The 18652-nt window shown below is 43.7% G+C and overlaps 1 protein-coding gene across 4 annotated transcripts in view; it reads left to right on the forward strand.

Moving 5' to 3' along the window:
- The window catches only part of ABCC4 (ATP binding cassette subfamily C member 4 (PEL blood group)), a 508465-nt gene that overhangs the window by 300034 nt on the left and 189779 nt on the right, over nt 1-18652 (forward strand). For 2 of the 4 annotated variants that reach the window (XM_077483041.1, XM_077483038.1), the window contains exon 20: nt 12353-12432. In XM_077483041.1, coding sequence (XP_077339167.1) covers nt 12353-12432 — 80 coding nt within the window. Of the gene's footprint in view, nt 1-12352; nt 12433-15287; nt 15456-15497; nt 15698-18652 lie in introns of those variants that run through there. The other 2 variants (XM_077483039.1, XM_077483040.1) reach the window with 2 other exon arrangements.

An 18652-nucleotide genomic window follows, 5' to 3' on the forward strand; every position in this document is an offset into this window, starting at 1 on the left:
CTCTAAAGGCCTAATCAGAATTTCTGTGTTGTTCTTTTAAGAAGAATCCTCTTTCCCCGCGGTTATCCTTTTTAATCCCAGAACATTTCTGATAGGTACAACTGTAAATTACATTCTGAAGATTTAAGCTCCATCCTCAAGTTTGTGGCATTCAATTAGCAATTCCCCTGCCCCGAAGAAATCTCACCATCCAACTCTTGATTTTTATTAACCTTATCTTGTTCTGATGAAGTCTTTCTACCTGAGCTTGTACTTAAATTGGAACTTAATTCAGCAATTCTAACATACTTCTCTCTCCCCTCCTTTTTGTGTGGAGGAGCATATATGTGTACATGTCTTTGTATATTAGTTACGTTTCTATGCAGCTAAGTGTGTTTACTTCCCCCGCTGTAGTTATGACATAGATAGAAAGATGCCGTTTTCAGTAAAATCACAGAAGAGAAGTTTTCTTTGCTGACAACTGGTTTCAAAGAGATTTTCCAACATCATAGTCCTTGTTACTAAGCCTCTGTAAACCCATTTATTAAAAAGGTTGCTCAAACTGGTATAATTGCTTTTTTATCAGGCTCTTAACTAGCCTAAAAACTCAATTACAGACTATTTTCCTTAACCACTTCCAGCCCAAGGACGTCATTGTCTTTGAGTGGGGATATCTGAATGATGCCTGCAGCTACAGGCCTCATTCAGATATCTTTTACAGCCAGCGATTCTGTGCACTGTAAGCACAATCATAGTGGCAGTTCAGCTGGTAGATCGTTCTTACAGGCAGTGGGAGGGAACACCCCTCCACACCCCTGGTGCTTTTCAAGGCTCGCCCATGTTATCGGCGACCCAGAGAGAATCTTCCGCTGCCAGGCGTTGATCATAGAACTTTCCGGTGGCCCAGGCGCAACGTTATAATGTCACGTCCGGCCGGTGGAAGTAAACAAAGCCAAGAACTCGGCTGGAAGGAAAGGTTGTTCATTTTTTATCTCAATCATTCCAGCCTGGAGGAGAAATGTGGGGTCCCCCCACATCTTTCCTTAAAGTGGGGTACCCCCTAAAAAAAAAAAAAATGTAAAAGTCAGCAGCTACAAATACTGCAGCTGCTGGCTTTTAATAATCGGACACTTACCTGCCCCAGGGTCCAGCGATGCGGGGGAATGAAGCCCCCCCTCGCTCCCCGCTCCGCTCGCGGTGCCGTCATGCATACTCTCTAACATTCTCTAACTCTAAACTGGTAACCTGTAAAAAAAAATTAAAGCGTTGCCTATGGAGAGTTTTATGTACCAAAGTTTGGCGCCATTCCACAAGTGTGCACAATTTTAAAGCGTGACATGTTAGGTATCTGTTTACTTGGCGTAACATCATCTTTCATATTATACAAAAAAATTGGGTTAACTTCACTGTTTAATTCATGAAACGCATTTTAAAAATTGTTGCGCAAATACCCTGTGACATAAAAAGTTGCAACAACTGCCATTTTATTCCCTAGGGTCTCTGCTAAAAAAAAAATATATAATGTTTTGGGTATCTGAGTAAATTTCTTGCAAAAAATTATGATTTTTACATGTAGGAGAGGAGTAAAAGAATAGGCCCGGTATGGAAGTGGTTAAATACCAAGATTCCTCAGTTGGCAGTCAGCTTATTGTAAGGCCCACAATTGCCAGGGTAAGTTATGCCAAATACCCATAATTTTTGTTCTCTACTTGGGCAATATGTAAATGATATATAAACCCAAAAGCAAAAATGTACTGTATTGTAGTTTAGCAATACTTACATGTGGTGGCTACTTTAGTGTGTTTTTTTTTTTTTTTTTTTTTTAGGCCCCTGTCAAAATATGTGTTCTCACACACCCAGGAGGGGTGCAATCTTGCTGCCAGGCAACTGTAATTTTTTTATTTTTTTGTCTTTTGAATTCTTTATTGCTTATACACAAGAACAGAAAGTATATACAAGATCTCTTCATTTCATCAATCCATATATGCTATAGTAAAATAAATTCCAATGATTACATTGTTTCTACTTAAATATATCTCATTCTTATTTCAGTTCTCCTATTATTTTATTCTTATTATACATACAACAACAACAAAAAAAATACATACAGAACAAAAAAATAAAATTTCAGTCCCCCCAATAAAAACACAGATATAAGGCTGAACTAAACGACACAAAGAAAGCCTGCCCACTCTCCTCATTTGCTTCCCTAGGGACCTCACCCCCCACACCCCCTCATTAATTTCTTCCCTTCTTCCGACTGTATAAATTTCTTCCGTGGGAACCATGTTTTGATAATTTGTTCCTTTCTATCTAATGTCGAAGGCATAATATTTTCCATCATCTCTACACTCCTGACTTTATTAAGCCACGTGGGAATGGAGGGGGGTCGTTGGTCCTTTAAACACAAGGCGATGCAGCTTTTTGCTGCATTTATCAGGTGGCTTAGAATTGAGTCCTTAGTTCTTAAGACCGTCAAAATTTATCACAGGCTGAAACATGTGTTAGCTAGCCACTTTCAGGCCGGCTGACAACGATATACATCAGCACTTTGAAGAGGGATATTGTTATGGCAGCAGCTAGCTACCATAACCCCAGTATCCTCTTCTTCAGTGAGCGGTCCAGTTTCAGATAAAAGTGGTCTCTGCGGCGTATTCACTGCAAGATCACCTTTATCGGTGGTGGGAGAGGGCCCCCCTCCCACTGCTCTCCGATGCCCTCCGCCACTTACTGGAGCTGTTGGCAGCTGTGGAGGCGATCGGATCCTTTTCCCTGGCAAAATGGCCCCCACCCATCTACATACCATTGCAGGGCAGAAGCAACGTCAAAGCGTCACTTCCACCCATAGCTCTTAACCTGCCTGGCGGTATTCCCGAGTCTGGCTCGGGGTGGAATTTCAGTACCACGAGCGGTAGCCCCGAGCCAGACTGGATCACATTGCAGGATACAGGGAGACTTACTTACCTTGTCCCCTGGAACCTGTAATGTCCTCCCGGCTGTGTGTGCGAGCCGTCCTCTGTTCGATTCACACAGTGGCCGAGTGACGCTGAGCTCTGTTCCCTGCGACGTTACGACGCACGGTAGCGGAGATCGGCGCCAAATTCAAAAAAGTATAAACCCAAAACGCATACAGTAATCTGTAAGATTACAGTACTGTATAAAAAAAATGCACATCCCCTTTGTCCCTAGTGGTCTGTCCAGTGCCCTGCATGCACTTTTATATTATAAATACTGTTTTTTTTCTGCCTGGAATTTGAAGATTGTCCATAGCAACCAAAAAGTGTCCCTTTATGTCAAAAGTGATTTTAGACCAGCTAGAAAACAGCGATAATAAATTAGAATCACTTGCACAATTGAACAATAGCGATTTCTGGGGAGATCCATCATCAAACACTAAATCTAATGACAGCGACAATTCTGCAAATTTCAGTGTTTTTGGATTTGATTACATTATTGAATAATTTTTATTATTATTTATCATTATTTATAGTTATTATATTATACACTTTATCATACCCGGGATGTCTACTAGATTCTGGTTTGGACAGATTTAAGAGAGTAATGCCTAAGAATTGCAGGCCTACAATATAAAATGCCAAATTTCCATGCAAAATAATTGTACCACTTTCAGCACCTAAAATCAGAAATAATCATACCGCCGGGGAGGTTAAAGGGACATTTTTTTTTTTTCAAATGACATAATGCATTTATTTTTTTATTACATTTTAGTGTAAATATTCTAGTCTTTTTGACCCCAGATCTCATATTTAATAACTTTCCATCCCACGTATAATATTATGACATCCTCGGCTTCCCAGCCATCTCAGGGGCATGCGGCCGATGCATCACTCGGGAGAAGGGATGAGCTTCGTGTTCGAGTCGAACGTACGTTCGACTCGAACATTGGCTGTTCGTGCATTCGGCGAATTCCGAACGTTTTGGCCGTTCGCGTCAAAATTCGAGTGACGCGCCCGCGGACCACAATGCACTGCGTTGGCGCAGTGCATTGCTGCCCGATGATTGGCCAAGCATGCACTGTGACCCCGCATGCTTGGCTAATCGCAGCGCCGGCAGCGAGGAGAGCCATGATTGGCCACAGGCATCCTGCCTGTGGCCAATCATAGCTCAGGCTGTGTAGTGCACGCCCCACACTATATAAGGCCGCCTTTAAGGCGGCCTCCTGTAGTGTGTTACTTTGCATCTGAAGCAGTGGGTGTTCTGTGTACCTTCAACACAGTACACACCAATCGTTTTTGGCTGATTTCCTATCTTGCTGCTGTGTAGTGGTTGTTGTCTGTGCCCTGACTGCAGTATACACCACTATATTCACCTCACCTATATAGCTAGTGATCTAGCTTTAACCACTTAACAACTGCCCATTGCCGATTAACGGCTTCAGGGCGGTTGTTTAACTCAGAGAGGCCGTTAATTAACGGCCTCCCAGAATTCTGCTCTCGCGTGCCCCGAGGTGTGCGCACTCGAGAGCATCCGTGATCGCCGGGTCCATAGGACCCGGCGCATCACGGTAAACGGCCGCTCATAGCGGCCGTTTACCACGTGATTGCTCCGTCAAATGACGGAGTGATCACTTGGAAACAAACCGGCGTCATGTTATGACGCCTGTTCCTCCCTCCCCTTTCTGTACCGATCGGTACAGCGGAGGGGAAGAGATCGGTGTCAGCAGCGATGTGGGCTGCATCTGCAGTGCCCACATCGCTGCTCACCGAATTTAACCCCTCAATTCCCTACCCTACCATACCAGTGCATACTCTGCAGTACCCTGCCATTACTCTGCAGTACCCCGCCATTACTCTGCAGTACCCCGCCATTACTCTGCAGTACCCCGCCATTACTCTGCAGTGCAGTACCCCGCCATTACTCTGCAGTGCAGTACCCTGCCATTACTCTGCAGTACCCGGCCATTACTCTGCAGTACCCCGCCATTACTCTGCAGTGCAGTACCCCGCCATTACTCTGCAGTGCAGTACCCCGCCATTACTCTGCAGTGCAGTACCCCGCCATTACTCTGCAGTGCAGTACCCCGCCATTACTCTGCAGTGCAGTACCCCGCCATTACTCTGCAGTACCCCGCCATTACTCTGCAGTGCAGTACCCTGCCATTACTCTGCAGTACCCCCATTACTCTGCAGTAACCCCCATTACTCTGCAGTACCCCCCAATACTCTGCAGTACCCGCCATTACTCTGCAGTACCCCCAATACTCTGCAGTACCCTGCTATTACTCTGTAGTACCCCGCCAATACCCCGCCAATACTCTGTAATACCCTGCCATAAATTGCCATACCCAGTCATACTCAGAGATACCCAGCCATACTCAGTGATACCCTGAAATACCCAGCCATAGACGCCCCCCACCCCTCACCGCCCTCCGGTGCTTCTACCAACTCGCCAGTACGATCAAAGCCAGAATCTTTTTTTTATTTTTTATTTCAGGCTTCCCAGCCTAGAGGTGAGATGTGGGGTCATATTGACCCCCCAGATTTCACTGTAAAGAGGACCTGTCACCCCATATTCCTATTACAAGGGATGTTTACATTTCTTGTAATAGGAATAAAAGTGATCAAAAATATATTTTTGGGAAAAAAAATGTCAAACTAAAATAAATAAAGTAAAATGAACAATAAAAAAATAAAATAAAAATTAAAGCGCCCATGTCCCCATGTGCTCGCATGTGCCACACATGTGAGGTATCGCCGAGAATGTTAGAGCGAGAGCAATAATTCTAGTCCTAGACCTCCTCTGCAACTCAAAACATGTAACCAGTAAAAAAAAATTTAAAGCGTCGCCTATGGGGATTTTTTAAGTAGCGACGTTTGGCGCCATTCCACGGGCATGTGCAATTTTGAAGAGTGACATGTTTGATATCTATTTACTCAGCATAACTTCATCTTTCACTTTATGCAAACATTGGGCTAACAAGTGGTTAATAATAGAGCTTGCAGTCAGTAGTGTTAGGAGATAGTGCGTGCTGTCTGCGTGCTCTGTACCCAGTACATACCGCTATAATATAGGGCAGGCCCCTACTTTCAAACATCCAACTTACAAACATCTCCTACTTGCAAACGCAAGGAGACAGCAGCAAGTGAGATGAAAAAAGATGGACGACAAAACAAATTATACAGGGGTGATAACCCTTCCCTATGTTTTCCAAAAAGCTTAAAGATATTTTTTTTGACTGGAGCTACACTTTAAAAATGTACCGGTTGAAAATGACAAACAGATTCAACTTAACACAACAAACCTACACAGTCCCTGTCTTGTTTGCACCGCCTGTATACTGCTGTTCTGAGTATATAGGGCCTGGGGGCCACACGCATTTCCTTTTTTTAATATGGGTACGGGGTTCCCCTTAATATGTGTACAAGACCCAAATAGGCTGGTAATGGGCAGGGAGGGCTACCCATGCCATTTTTCTGAATGATTTTCAACCATATTGCAGGAACCAGATATAACATTAAAACCGCAAGCAGTTTTAAATGGTGTTATTTCCGTTTAATGTCATTTTGTGCAGGGACTGTTCTAAACACGGGAAACACGTGGCACTTCACAGGCATACTACAGACACCCCCCAGGCACCATATTTAAAGGAATATTTCACATTTTTTTCACTTTAATCGTCATTAAAATCAGTGCTCCTGCCAAAACGGTAGTTTTTAAAACTTTTTTTTGCAGTGACCCATGTCCCCTGAGGCAGGAGGCAGGTCGCCAAACCCTTTTTAGGACACTATCTTGCATATTAGCCGTTAAAATTAGCACTTTCCAATTCGAACGTTCGAGTCCCATAGACTTCAATGGGGTTCTAACGTTCGTACCGAACGCGGGGGTCGTTCGCAAGTTCTGGTGCGAACCGAACCGGGGGGTGTTCGGCTCATCCCTACTCGGGAGCCTATGCGCGATTGCTTGTCACAGAGCAGGGACGTGAATCTGTGTGTGTAAAAACACAGATCCACGTCCTGTCAGAAGAGAGGCGACTGATTTGTGTTCCTTGTATATAGGAACACCCGATCGGTCACCTCCCCCCTTCAGTCCCCTCCTCCCACAGTTAGACTCACTCCCTAGGTAACACATTTAACCCTTTGATCACTCTCTGGTGTTAATGCCTTCCCTGCCAGTGACATTTATACAGCGATCAGTGCATATTAATAGCACTGATCTCTGTATAATTGTCTGTGGTCCCAAAATAGTGTCAAAATTGTGTGATATGTCCGCAATATCGCAGTCCTGACAAAAATCTCAGATCGCTGACCATTACTAGTAAAAAAAAAAAAATAATAAAAATGCCATAAATCTTTCCCTATTTTGTAGGTGCTATAAATTTTGCACAAAACAATAAATATATGCTTATTGCGATTTTTTTTTTTTTAACGGACACACCATCTTCATCTTGTTCACTTAATTTAAAGTCCTGGGCGAATCCTTTGTTTTATTCTTTTGTTTATAGTGCAAAAAATAAAAACCACAGAGGTGATCAATTACCACCAAAAGAAAGCTCCATTTGTGGGGAAAAGATCAAAATTTCATATGTGTTGCATGACCACACAATTGTCATGCAAAATGTTACAGCGCTGAAGATTGGCCTGGGCAGGAAGGGGGTGAAAATGCCCAGTATTGAAGTGGTTAAGAAGTCCTTTCATGCTTTTTTTTTCTATTGCAAAGGAATGTTTACGTTCCTTGTAATAGGAATAAAAGTGGCACCATTTTTTTTTTTTTTTTTTAAAGAAAAGTGTAAAAATAAAAAATAAGTAAAATAAATAAGAAATATATATATTTTTTTTTTTTTACGTGCCCCATCCTGCCGAGCTTACATGCTGAGTAGCTCCCTGACCTCACAAATGCACTTCTGGAAGAATAGTCAAACATTCCCATAGACACACTCCTAAACCTTGTGGACCGCCTTTCCCAGAAGAGTGGGCCAACTCGGTATTGAACTCTACAGACTAAAACTGGGATGACATTAAAGTTCATGTTTGTGTAAAGGCAGATGTACCAATACTTTTGACAAAAGTGTGTGTGTGTGTGTGTGTGTGTGTGTGTGTGTGTGTGTGTGTGTGTGTATCTATATTTCCTCAAACAAAAGGTGGAGAAGTGCAAGGTCTCTAACATCTACCAACTCTGTGATGTTGTCATGGAGGAGTAGAAGAGGACTCCAGTGGCAACCTGTTAAGCTCTGGTGAACTCCATGCCCAAGAGGGTTAAGGCAGTGCTGGAAAATAATGGTGGCCACACAAAATATTGACACTTTGGGCCCAATTTGGACATTTTCATTTAGGGGTGTACTCCCTTTTGCTATCAGCGGTTTAGACATTAATGGCTGTGTGAGCTATTTTGAGAGGACAGCAAAAGCACACTGTTATACAAGCTGTACACTCACTACTTTACATTGTAGCAAAGTGTAATTTCTTCCGTGTTGTCACATGAAAAGATAGAATAAAATATTTACAAAAATGTGAGGGGTGTAGTGTGTGTGTGTGTGTGTATATGTGTGTGTGTGTATGTATGTATGTATATATATATATATATATACAGTGGTGTGAAAAAGTGTTTGCCCCCTTCCTCATTTCCTGTTCCTTTGCATGTTTGTCACACTTAAGTGTTTCGGAACATCAAACCAATTTAAACAATAGTCAAGGACAACACAAGTAAACACAAAATGCAATTTGTAAATGAAGGTGTTTATTATTAAAGGTGAAAAAAAATCCAAACCATCATGGCCCTGTGTGAAAAAGTGATTGCCCCCCTTGTTAAAACATACTATAACTGTGGTTGTCCACACCTGAGTTCAATTTCTCTAGCCACACCCAGGCCTGATTATTGCCACACCTGTTCACAATCAAGGCATCACTTAAATAGGAGCTGCTTGACACAGTAAGGTCCACCAGAAGATCCTTAAAAGCTACACATCATGCCGAGACCCAAAGAAATTCAGGAACAATTGAGAAAGAAAGTAATTGAGATCTATCAGTCTGGAAAGGGTTATAAGGCCATTTCCAAAGCTTTGGGAATCCAGCGAACCACAGTGAGAGCCATTATCCACAAATGGCGAAGACATGGAACAGTGGTGAACCTTCCCAGGAGTGGCCGGCCGCCCAAAATTACCCCAAGAGCGCAGCAACGACTCATCCAAGAGGTCACAAAAGATCCCACAACAACGTCCAAGGAACTGCAGGCCTCACTTGCCTCAGTTAAGGTCAGCGTTCATGCCTCCACCATCAGGAAAAGACTGGGCAAAAATGGCCTGCATGGCAGAGTTCCAAGGAGAAAACCACTGCTGAGCAAAAAGAACATCAAAGCTCGTCTCAATTTCTCCACAACACATTTTAATGAACCCCCAGACTTTTGGGACAACATTCTGTGGACCGATGAGACAAAAGTGGAACTCTTTGGAAGGTGTGTGTCCAAGTATATCTGGCGTAGAAGGAACACTGCATTTCATAAAAAGAACATTATACCAACAGTAAAATATGGTGGTGGTAGTGTGATGGTCTGGGGCTGTTTTGCTGCTTCAGGACCTGGAAGACTTGCCGTGATAAAAGGAACTATGAATTCTGCTGTCTACCAAGAGATCCTGAAGGAGAATGTCCGACCATCAGTTCGTGTACTCAAGCTGAAACGAACTTGGGTTCTGCAGCAGGACAATGATCCTAAACACACCAGCAAGTCCACCACCGAATGGCTGAAGAAAAACAAAATGAAGACTTTGGAGTGGCCTAGCCAAAGTCCTGACCTGAATCCTATTGAGATGTTGTGGTATGACCTTAAAAAGGGCGTTCATGCTCGAAAACCCTCTAATGTAACTGAATTAGGACAATTCTGCAAAGATGAGTGGGCCAAAATTCCTCCAGGACGCTGTAAAAGCCTCATTGCACGTTATCGCAAACGCTTGGTTGCAGTTTTTGCTGCTAAGGGTGGCCCAACCAGTTATTAGGTTTAGGGGGCAATCACTTTTTCACACAGGGCCATGATGGTTTGGATTTTTTTTCACCTTTAATAATAAACACCTTCATTTACAAATTGCATTTTGTGTTTACTTGTGTTGTCCTTGACTATTGTTTAAATTGGTTTGATGTTCCGAAACACTTAAGTGTGACAAACATGCAAAGGAACAGGAAATGAGGAAGGGGGCAAACACTTTTTCACACCACTGTATATATATATATATTTTTTTTTTGTATAAATATGTGTGATAGTGTGCTTTTTAACCACTTCCTGCCCGGCCTATAGCCGAATGACGGCCGGGCGGTGGTTGTGTTATCCTGACTGGGCTTCATATGTCATCCTGCCGAATAACAGCCACCACGCTCGTGGGGGCGCACATCGCGGCGATCGGTGGTGCTGTGTGTCAGCCTGAGGCCAGAGGCGCTTTACCATGTGATCAGCCATGTCCAATCATGGCTGATCACGATGTAAACAGGAAGAGCCGGTTATCGGCATTTCATCACTCGCGTCTGACAGACGCGAGTAGAGAGCAGATCAGCGGCTCTCCTGACGGGGGGTCTGCGCTGATTGTTTATCAGCGCAGCCCCCCCCTGGATGCCCACACTGGACCACCAGGGAGGCGCATAACATATGGATTGCCAGGCACATCCCCCATGACCATCCATATGTGCAAATTAATGCTAAATCTGTGCCAATCAGTGCCCACATATGGGCACTGAATGGCACCATTATGTAACAGAATAATTAAGTGATGCCCAGCAATGTTGCCTATCAGTGCCACCCATGAGTGTCCATCAATGCTGCCTGTGAGTGCCCATCCGTGACGCATAGCGGTGCCCTTCAGTGCCGCCTCATTGGTGCCACCTCATCGGTGCCCGTCAATGCAGCCATATTGGTGCCCATCATTGAAGACAAAAATGTTCTTCTTTACAAAAAAATTTACAGAAACAAACAAACTTTTTTTTTTTTTCAAAATTCTCTGCCTTTTTTTATTTGTTGCACAATACATAAAAATCGCAGAGGTGTTCAAATACCACCAAAAGAAAGCTCTACAAATTTTGTTTGGGTACAGTGTAGCATGGCCGTGCAATTGTCATTCAAATTGCTACAGTGCTGAAAATTGGCTTGGGCAGGAAGGTGTCTAAGTGCCTGGTATTGAAGTGGTTAAATAAGTCAAATATATTACCATAAAATACAATACAAATGTGAAAAAGCCAGCGAATAGCTTGTAACAGTAATTTTCAAGGCATTGTGTTAAGATGTAGTCCAACCAAAAGGTCTGCTTGTCTCCATATCAGCGATCTACTTTAGAGTGATCCAGGTTCATGGCAACTAGTCAGACCCAGCCTGTGATTTCGAGTTTTTCTGAAGTACGCATCTATCAGTTTTCCAGTGCAGGTCTGAAAGTGAAAGAAAGAACACAATTATTTTCTAAAATGCAATATATGCTTATTTTCTCCCAAATATGTATTGTCATACATTCATGCGTAATTGTATGTAAAGTCGGGTACACAAATACTAAAAGACTTGTTTAACCTTCTCCATTCTACAGAAGCCATTTTAAAAACTGTCTTCTGTGGAATGGTCTTGCTGAAAAGCCAATGGCTTCAAGCGCTGATCGGTGTATTTTGTTGGCGGGATACAATAGCGCAGCGGGGGAGATCCCTTCTTCCACGTGACTTGTGTTGATGTGGGGATCTGTCTGGTGTTTTTCGTTCAAGCCACTGGTTGAATAAAAAATAAAAACTGTGTGTATACCCAGCTTAAGTGCAGGGAAACATATTATCTGAATATAATATATTAACTATTAGGAACACATCTGAGTGATATCGGCACCTCAGAGGCTGTACCAACAGACATGAATATGATGGGTAATAAATAGCGTTTGTTAGGTTTATTACCTCACAACTCTGTCTTACAGTGTACAAAGTGATAGATTTTAGGGAAAAGCATAGTGACACTATAAGTCCTTCTAAAGAGACTCATAAAGTGAGCTCTTACCAGTATTTCTATTGGCTTCCTAAATTTTGTCTGTGGCACTTACCTTCTACCACTTTTTGCTCAGGTGATAAATAAGCAGCTGAAGGACACTCTGTGGTATTCTACATCGTACATGCTTTCAGTAGCCAGTCCTGCTTTTAACTAAAGGACTATTGATTAAAAGGTTGTGTTAAGATGAAAAAGAGGAAGGTGTAATTCCAGTTTATTTTCACTTTTGTACCTAAGATGATTCCTTTAGTCGCTTGCTCTCTACGAGTGTACACAAAGAACCCCTAATGCTTTCTGTTCGGTTAACTCCTGAATTGAAACATAATACATTGGTTGTTAGAGAAAAAACATTGCTGAATGGGAAGCATTGAGTTTCAACTTTGGCATTTACGCTTTTACCATGTACATGTCATTATTTTTTTTGCAGGAAGGATTCTGAACCGATTCTCCAAAGATATTGGACATCTGGATGACTTGCTGCCTTTTACATTTTTGGACTTCTTGCAGGTAATTTTTATCTGACCCCTGATACCACTGTATATATTTCGTTATCAGTGCCATAATAATACTTTAAAACAAACATTAGTTACCAAGCATATGGGAATTATTTAAGAGTATTACAAATAAAAGTGTAACATAAATCTCGTAATTGTTGCTGGTGGATAGAGCAAAGATATTGTCCATGTTCAGTCCTGTAGGTTAGCAGAGGGGACTTGCATAAAATCTGCTTCGCTTTCGAACACTTCAGTAAAATGCATAAGAGCTCATTCATACCAGAACACAGTGCGGGAAACTGTGTTCCTTGTGCATTGAAATGTGAAATGCACTGGTTGTGCAATCTGCTGTGGGTATCGATATAATCCTTCCCAAAAAACAGATTGCAGTCGCACTATAAGCCGCTGATCACCGCCATTAGCATTTATAGCTGTGTAAATTCCAGTGTATATCTACGATAGTTTGAAGACCCTATAACTTTCGCACAAAACAATTAATATATACTTTTTTTTTTTTTATACCAAAAGACATGTAACAGAATACATTATGGCCTAATTTTGATTCTTTTAATTTTTTATATTAGATATGTTTTCTAATGGAAAGTAGAAAATATTATTTATATTTTTTTTCATTTTAGTCTTTTATATATATTTATATATATATATATATAGTGCCTTGCGAACGTATTCGGCCCCCTTGAACTTTTCAACCTTTTGCCACATTTCAGGATTCAAACATAAAGATATAAAATTTTAATTTTTTGTGAAGAATCACCAACAATTGGGACACAATTGTGAAGTGGAACAAAATCTATTGGATAATTTAATCTTTTTTAGCAAATAAAAAACTGAAAAGTGGTGCGTGCAAAATTATTCGGCCCCTTTACTTTCAGTGCAGCAAACTCACTCCAGAAGTTCAGCGAGGATCTCTGAATGATGCAATGTTGTCCTAAATGACTGAGGGTGATAAATAGAATCCACCTGTGTGTAATCAAGTCTCTGTATAAATGCACCTGCTCTGTGATAGTCTCAGGGTTCTGTTAAAAGCGCAGAGAGCATCATGAAGACCAAGGAACACACCAGGCAGGTCCATAATACTGTTGTGGAGAAGTTTAAAGCCGGATTTGGATACAAAAAGATTTCCCAAGCTTTAAACATCCCAAGGAGCACTGTGCAAGCGATCATTTTGAAATGGAAGGAGTATCAGAACACTGCAAATCTACCAAGACCTGGCCGTCCCTCTAAACTTTCAGCTCAGACAAGGAGAAGACTGATCAGAGATGCAGCCAAGAGGCCCATGATCACTCTGGATGAACTGCAGAGAACTACAGCTGAGGTGGGAGAGTCTGTCCATAGGACAACAATCAGTCGTACACTGCACAAATATGGCCTTTATGGAAGAGTGGCAAGAAGAAAGCCATTTCTCAAAGATATCCATAAAAAGTCTCGTCTAAAGTTTGCCACAAGCCACCTGGGAGACACGCCAAACATGTGGAAGAAGGTGCTCTGGTCAGATGACACCAAAATCGAACTTTTGCCCACAATGCAAAACGATATGTTTGGCGTAAAAGCAACACAGCTCATCACCCTCAACACACCATGCCCACTGTCAAACATGGTGGTGGCAGCATCATGGTTTGGGCCTGCTTTTCTTCAGCAGGGACAGGGAAGATGGTTAAAATTGAGGGGAAGATGGATGTAGCCAAATACAGGACCATTCTGGATGAAAACCTGTTGGAGTCTGCAAAAGACCTGAAACTGGGACGGAAATTTATCTTCCAACAAGACAATGATCCCAAACATACAGCAAAATCTACAAAGGAATGGTTCACAAATAAACGTATCCAGGTGATAGAATGGCCAAGTCAAAGTCCAGACCTGAATCCAATCGAGAATCTGTGGAAAGAGCTGAAAACTGCTGTTCACAAACGCTCTCCATCCAACCTCACTGAGCTCGAGCTGTTTTGCAAGGAAGAATGGGCAAGAATTTCAGTCTCTCGATGTGCAAAACTGATAGAGACATACCCCAAGCGGCTTGCAGCTGTAATCGCAGAAAAAGGTGGCTCTACAAAGTATTAACGCGAGGGGGGCGAATAATTTTGCACGCCCCACTTTTCATTTTTTTATTAGTTAAAAAAGTTTCAAAAATCCAATAGATTTCGTTACACTTCACAATTGTGTCCCACTTGTTGGTGATGCTTCATAAAAAATAAAATTTTTATATCTTTATGTCTGAAGCCTGAAATGTGGCAAAAGGTTGAAAAGTTCAAGGGGGCCAAATACTTTCGCAAGGCACTGTGTGTGTATGTATGTATATATGTGTATATATGTGTGTATATATATATATATATATATATATGTATAATATATATATTTATTTATTTATTTTTTAATAAAAACCCTAGTGGTGATCAAATACCATCAACAGTAAGCTCTATTTGTGTGAAAATATGAATGAATATAAATTTCATTTGCATTCAATGTTGTCTTTTAAAGTAGTGCAGTGCTGAATAGAAAAAACCGACTTGGCCATAAGGGGATAAAACTTTCCTTCCCGTGGTTAAAGTACAGAGACATATTACGGGAAAAACACATATAGGAGGGTTATATTTGGGCTGCGCACCCCAAAATAGATACTATGGGAAGATTCCCCCAAGGGGTTTTAATGCAGCAAGATATCTAGATGGAAGGAAAGCATTATATAAAAATCTTTTAGAAAAAATTGCAAATACATGTTACTATTAACATATAGACTCTGGTTTAGGGACAAAGTACATATTCCATAATACAGCAATGCAACCATATAGATGTACAGTATTACATTACGTAGTTTTAACTGTATTAACTGATGTGTTTTGACCTATTCAGTCATGGAAGTCTTCTGGGGGATGGCTTGCTCTAAATGAATACAATAAACATCTCAGTTTTTAGAAGACATTTTACATTGTGCACTACATTTCATGGACACATTGGTGTTATATTTATCAGTGAGAGATGGAATAAATGACCTTATAACCAGAAATGTTAAAATCAGTTGAATGATCCAATCGACACTGTGATTGTCCTTGCCTCTCCAAGAAAGGAATCCAGCCCGAAAGTGGCTTCTTGCAAGCACACATTTTTACCACCCCCAGAGAAAAATGAAGCACGGCACCTGCAACAGATTCCCGAATATTAGCAATGTAGCAAATGGAGATCAAATCATTGAAATCTTGGTACTCTAAATATCTGACTTATTTATTATTAAGGTGTACATCCGCTGTAAATCTTATTATCAATATGTGTACTCATTACAGTGATATTTATGTCCTTTAATAAAAATAGTTTAATAAGTATTTAAAATGAAAGGGATAATCCCTTGCATGGTGATGTTAACAAAATTTGTGCTAAGTGAACTGTGTATGGGGGGCTGGACACTCTGATAGTGAAAAAAATGATCTGTGCTAAAAAAAAAATCATAATAGGAATGTAATTGATAGTGACACACCTCTATGCACTAGCAGGAATATGGAAACGGCAAAAATTTGAAGTAAATGATGTCTACCCGCTAATTATTAGCAAGAGTATAACCACCTCTGTGCAAACAAAACAGACCATAAGGATAAAGAAAATAACATAATTTACCTTGAGTGCTGCTTTAACTGAATGTGAATCATCAATGTCAATGAGGTGTAATACCTTACTACAAATATGCATGAAAGGTTAAGGCTCTATCAACAAAGGAGAGAGCCAAACAATAGTATTAGTTATACATTTAAATTCGGTACACTATAATGATTACAGCCTAAACCGACTAATGGCAATTAAGGCAAAGAGTCTGTTAATCCTGCATAAGAGATGCTGTACTTGCATTGAGCCATGTATTTATAATGAACATTTATCCAGGTCATGCAAGGGATCATGCATTGCTCCCTATGCAGCCTGGTGTTTAAATAATGCATCTTAGGCCGCGTACACACGCGGGGACTGTTCGCTGAAACTTTGTTCGTCAAACAGTTGCCGCAACAGTCCGCTCAAAATTTGCATGAGCGGACTTGCCCACACACGAGCGGACTGTTTCAGCGAACTGTTTGCCAAACAGTTCGCTCAACTTTTGAAATGAACGGACTCGCCCACGTAAGGCGGAGGCAAGTCCGCCCATTTCGAGCGCGTGTACAGGTAGGCAGGGCCCGCGAAGGAGACGTCGCGGGCACCGCCGCCTGGAATGGACTTAAAGGGGAACCCCAACGCCGAAAAAAAATCGGCGTGGGGGTTCCCCCAAAGTCCACAACAGACCCTTGTCCGAGCACGCTACCCGGCCGGCCAGGAAAGGGGGGGCGAGCGAGCGCGCCCCCCCTCCTGAGCCGTACCAGGCCGCGTGCCCTCAACATGGGGGGTGCCTTGGGGAAGGGGGGGCCGCGCGGCCCCCCCCCACCCCAAAGCACCTTGTCCCCATGTTGATGAGGACAAGGGCCTCTTCCCGACAACCCTGGCCGTTGGTTGTCGGGGTCTGCGGGCGGGGGGCTTATCGGAATCCGGGAGCCCCCTTTAAGAAGGGGGCCCCCGGATACCGGCCCCCCACCCTATGTGAATGAGTATGGGGTACAATGTACCCCTACCCATTCACCTGTAAAATAAAAGTACCCCAAAAAAAAAACACAACACACGAGAAAAAATATTTTATTGCACAGCTCCGGGGGTCTTCCGTCTTCGGGGGTCTTCTCGCCGGACTCCTCCGCTATCTTCGTGTAGCTCTTTTGCTAGCGGAGGAGTCCGGCTTTCTTCCTCCCCGCCGCCGGCCTCTTCTCCCGACTTCGGGGGTCTTGTCCCCCTCTTCGGTTCTTCTGCCGGGCCACCGCGCCTTCTTGTAGCTCTTTTGCAGGCGGTGGCCCGGTCTTCTGTCGCCGCCGCCTTCCGTTCTTCTGCCGGGCTACCGCGCCTTCTTATAGCTCTTTTGCAGGCGGTGGCCCGGTCTTCTGTCGCCGCTGTCGCCGTCGCCGCCTTCCGTTCTTCTTCTTCTTCTTGTTCTTCTTCTTCTTCTCCAGGAGATGTTGACACGACGCTCTCTCCGGCCGGAATGCCAGAGCCGCCCTGCGCTGCCACTTATATAGTGACAATGGGGCGGTGTCACATGGTATGTCACATGGGTTGGTCACATGGGTTGATGTCACATGGGGACTATGACATCGTAAGGGGGCGGGGTCACCATGTGACATCAACCCATGTGACCAACCCATGTGACATATACCATGTGACACCGCCCCATTGTCACTATATAAGTGGCAGCGCAGGGCGGCTCTGGCATTCCGGCCGGAGAGAGCGTCGTGTCAACATCTCCTGGAGAAGAAGAAGAAGAAGAAGAACGGAAGGCGGCGACGGCGACAGCGGCGACAGAAGACCGGGCCACCGCCTGCAAAAGAGCTATAAGAAGGCGCGGTGGCCCGGCAGAAGAACGGAAGGCGGCGGCGACAGAAGACCGGGCCACCGCCTGCAAAAGAGCTACAAGAAGGCGCGGTGGCCCGGCAGAAGAACCGAAGAGGGGGACAAGACCCCCGAAGTCGGGAGAAGAGGCCGGCGGAGGGGAGGAAGAAAGCCGGACTCCTCCGCTAGCAAAAGAGCTACACGAAGATAGCGGAGGAGTCCGGCGAGAAGACCCCCGAAGACGGAAGACCCCCGGAGCTGTGCAATAAAATATTTTTTCTCGTGTGTTGTGTTTTTTTTTTGGGGTACTTTTATTTTACAGGTGAATGGGTAGGGGTACATTGTACCCCATACTCATTCACATAGGGTGGGGGGCCGGTATCCGGGGGCCCCCTTCTTAAAGGGGGCTCCCGGATTCCGATAAGCCCCCCGCCCGCAGACCCCGACAACCAACGGCCAGGGTTGTCGGGAAGAGGCCCTTGTCCTCATCAACATGGGGACAAGGTGCTTTGGGGTGGGGGGGGGCCACGCGGCCCCCCCTTCCCCAAGGCACCCCCCATGTTGAGGGCACGCGGCCTGGTACGGCTCAGGAGGGGGGGCGCGCTCGCTCGCCCCCCTTTCCTGGCCGGCCGGGTAGCGTGCTCGGACAAGGGTCTGTTGTGGACTTTAGGGGGACCCCCACGCCGATTTTTTTCGGCGTTGGGGTTCCCCTTTAAGTCCATTCCAGGCGGCGGAGCCCGCGACGTCTCCGTCGCGGGCCCCGCCTACCTTCACACGCGCTCGAAATGAGCAGACTTTCCTCCGAGCGGGAACAGTTTGCTCATTTCGAAAGT

This window comes from Lithobates pipiens, unplaced genomic scaffold, assembly GCF_037356315.1.
Source record: "Lithobates pipiens isolate NorthernLeopardFrog02 unplaced genomic scaffold, aLitPip1_a1.2 Scaffold_16, whole genome shotgun sequence".
NCBI classification, from domain to species: domain Eukaryota; kingdom Metazoa; phylum Chordata; class Amphibia; order Anura; family Ranidae; genus Lithobates; species Lithobates pipiens.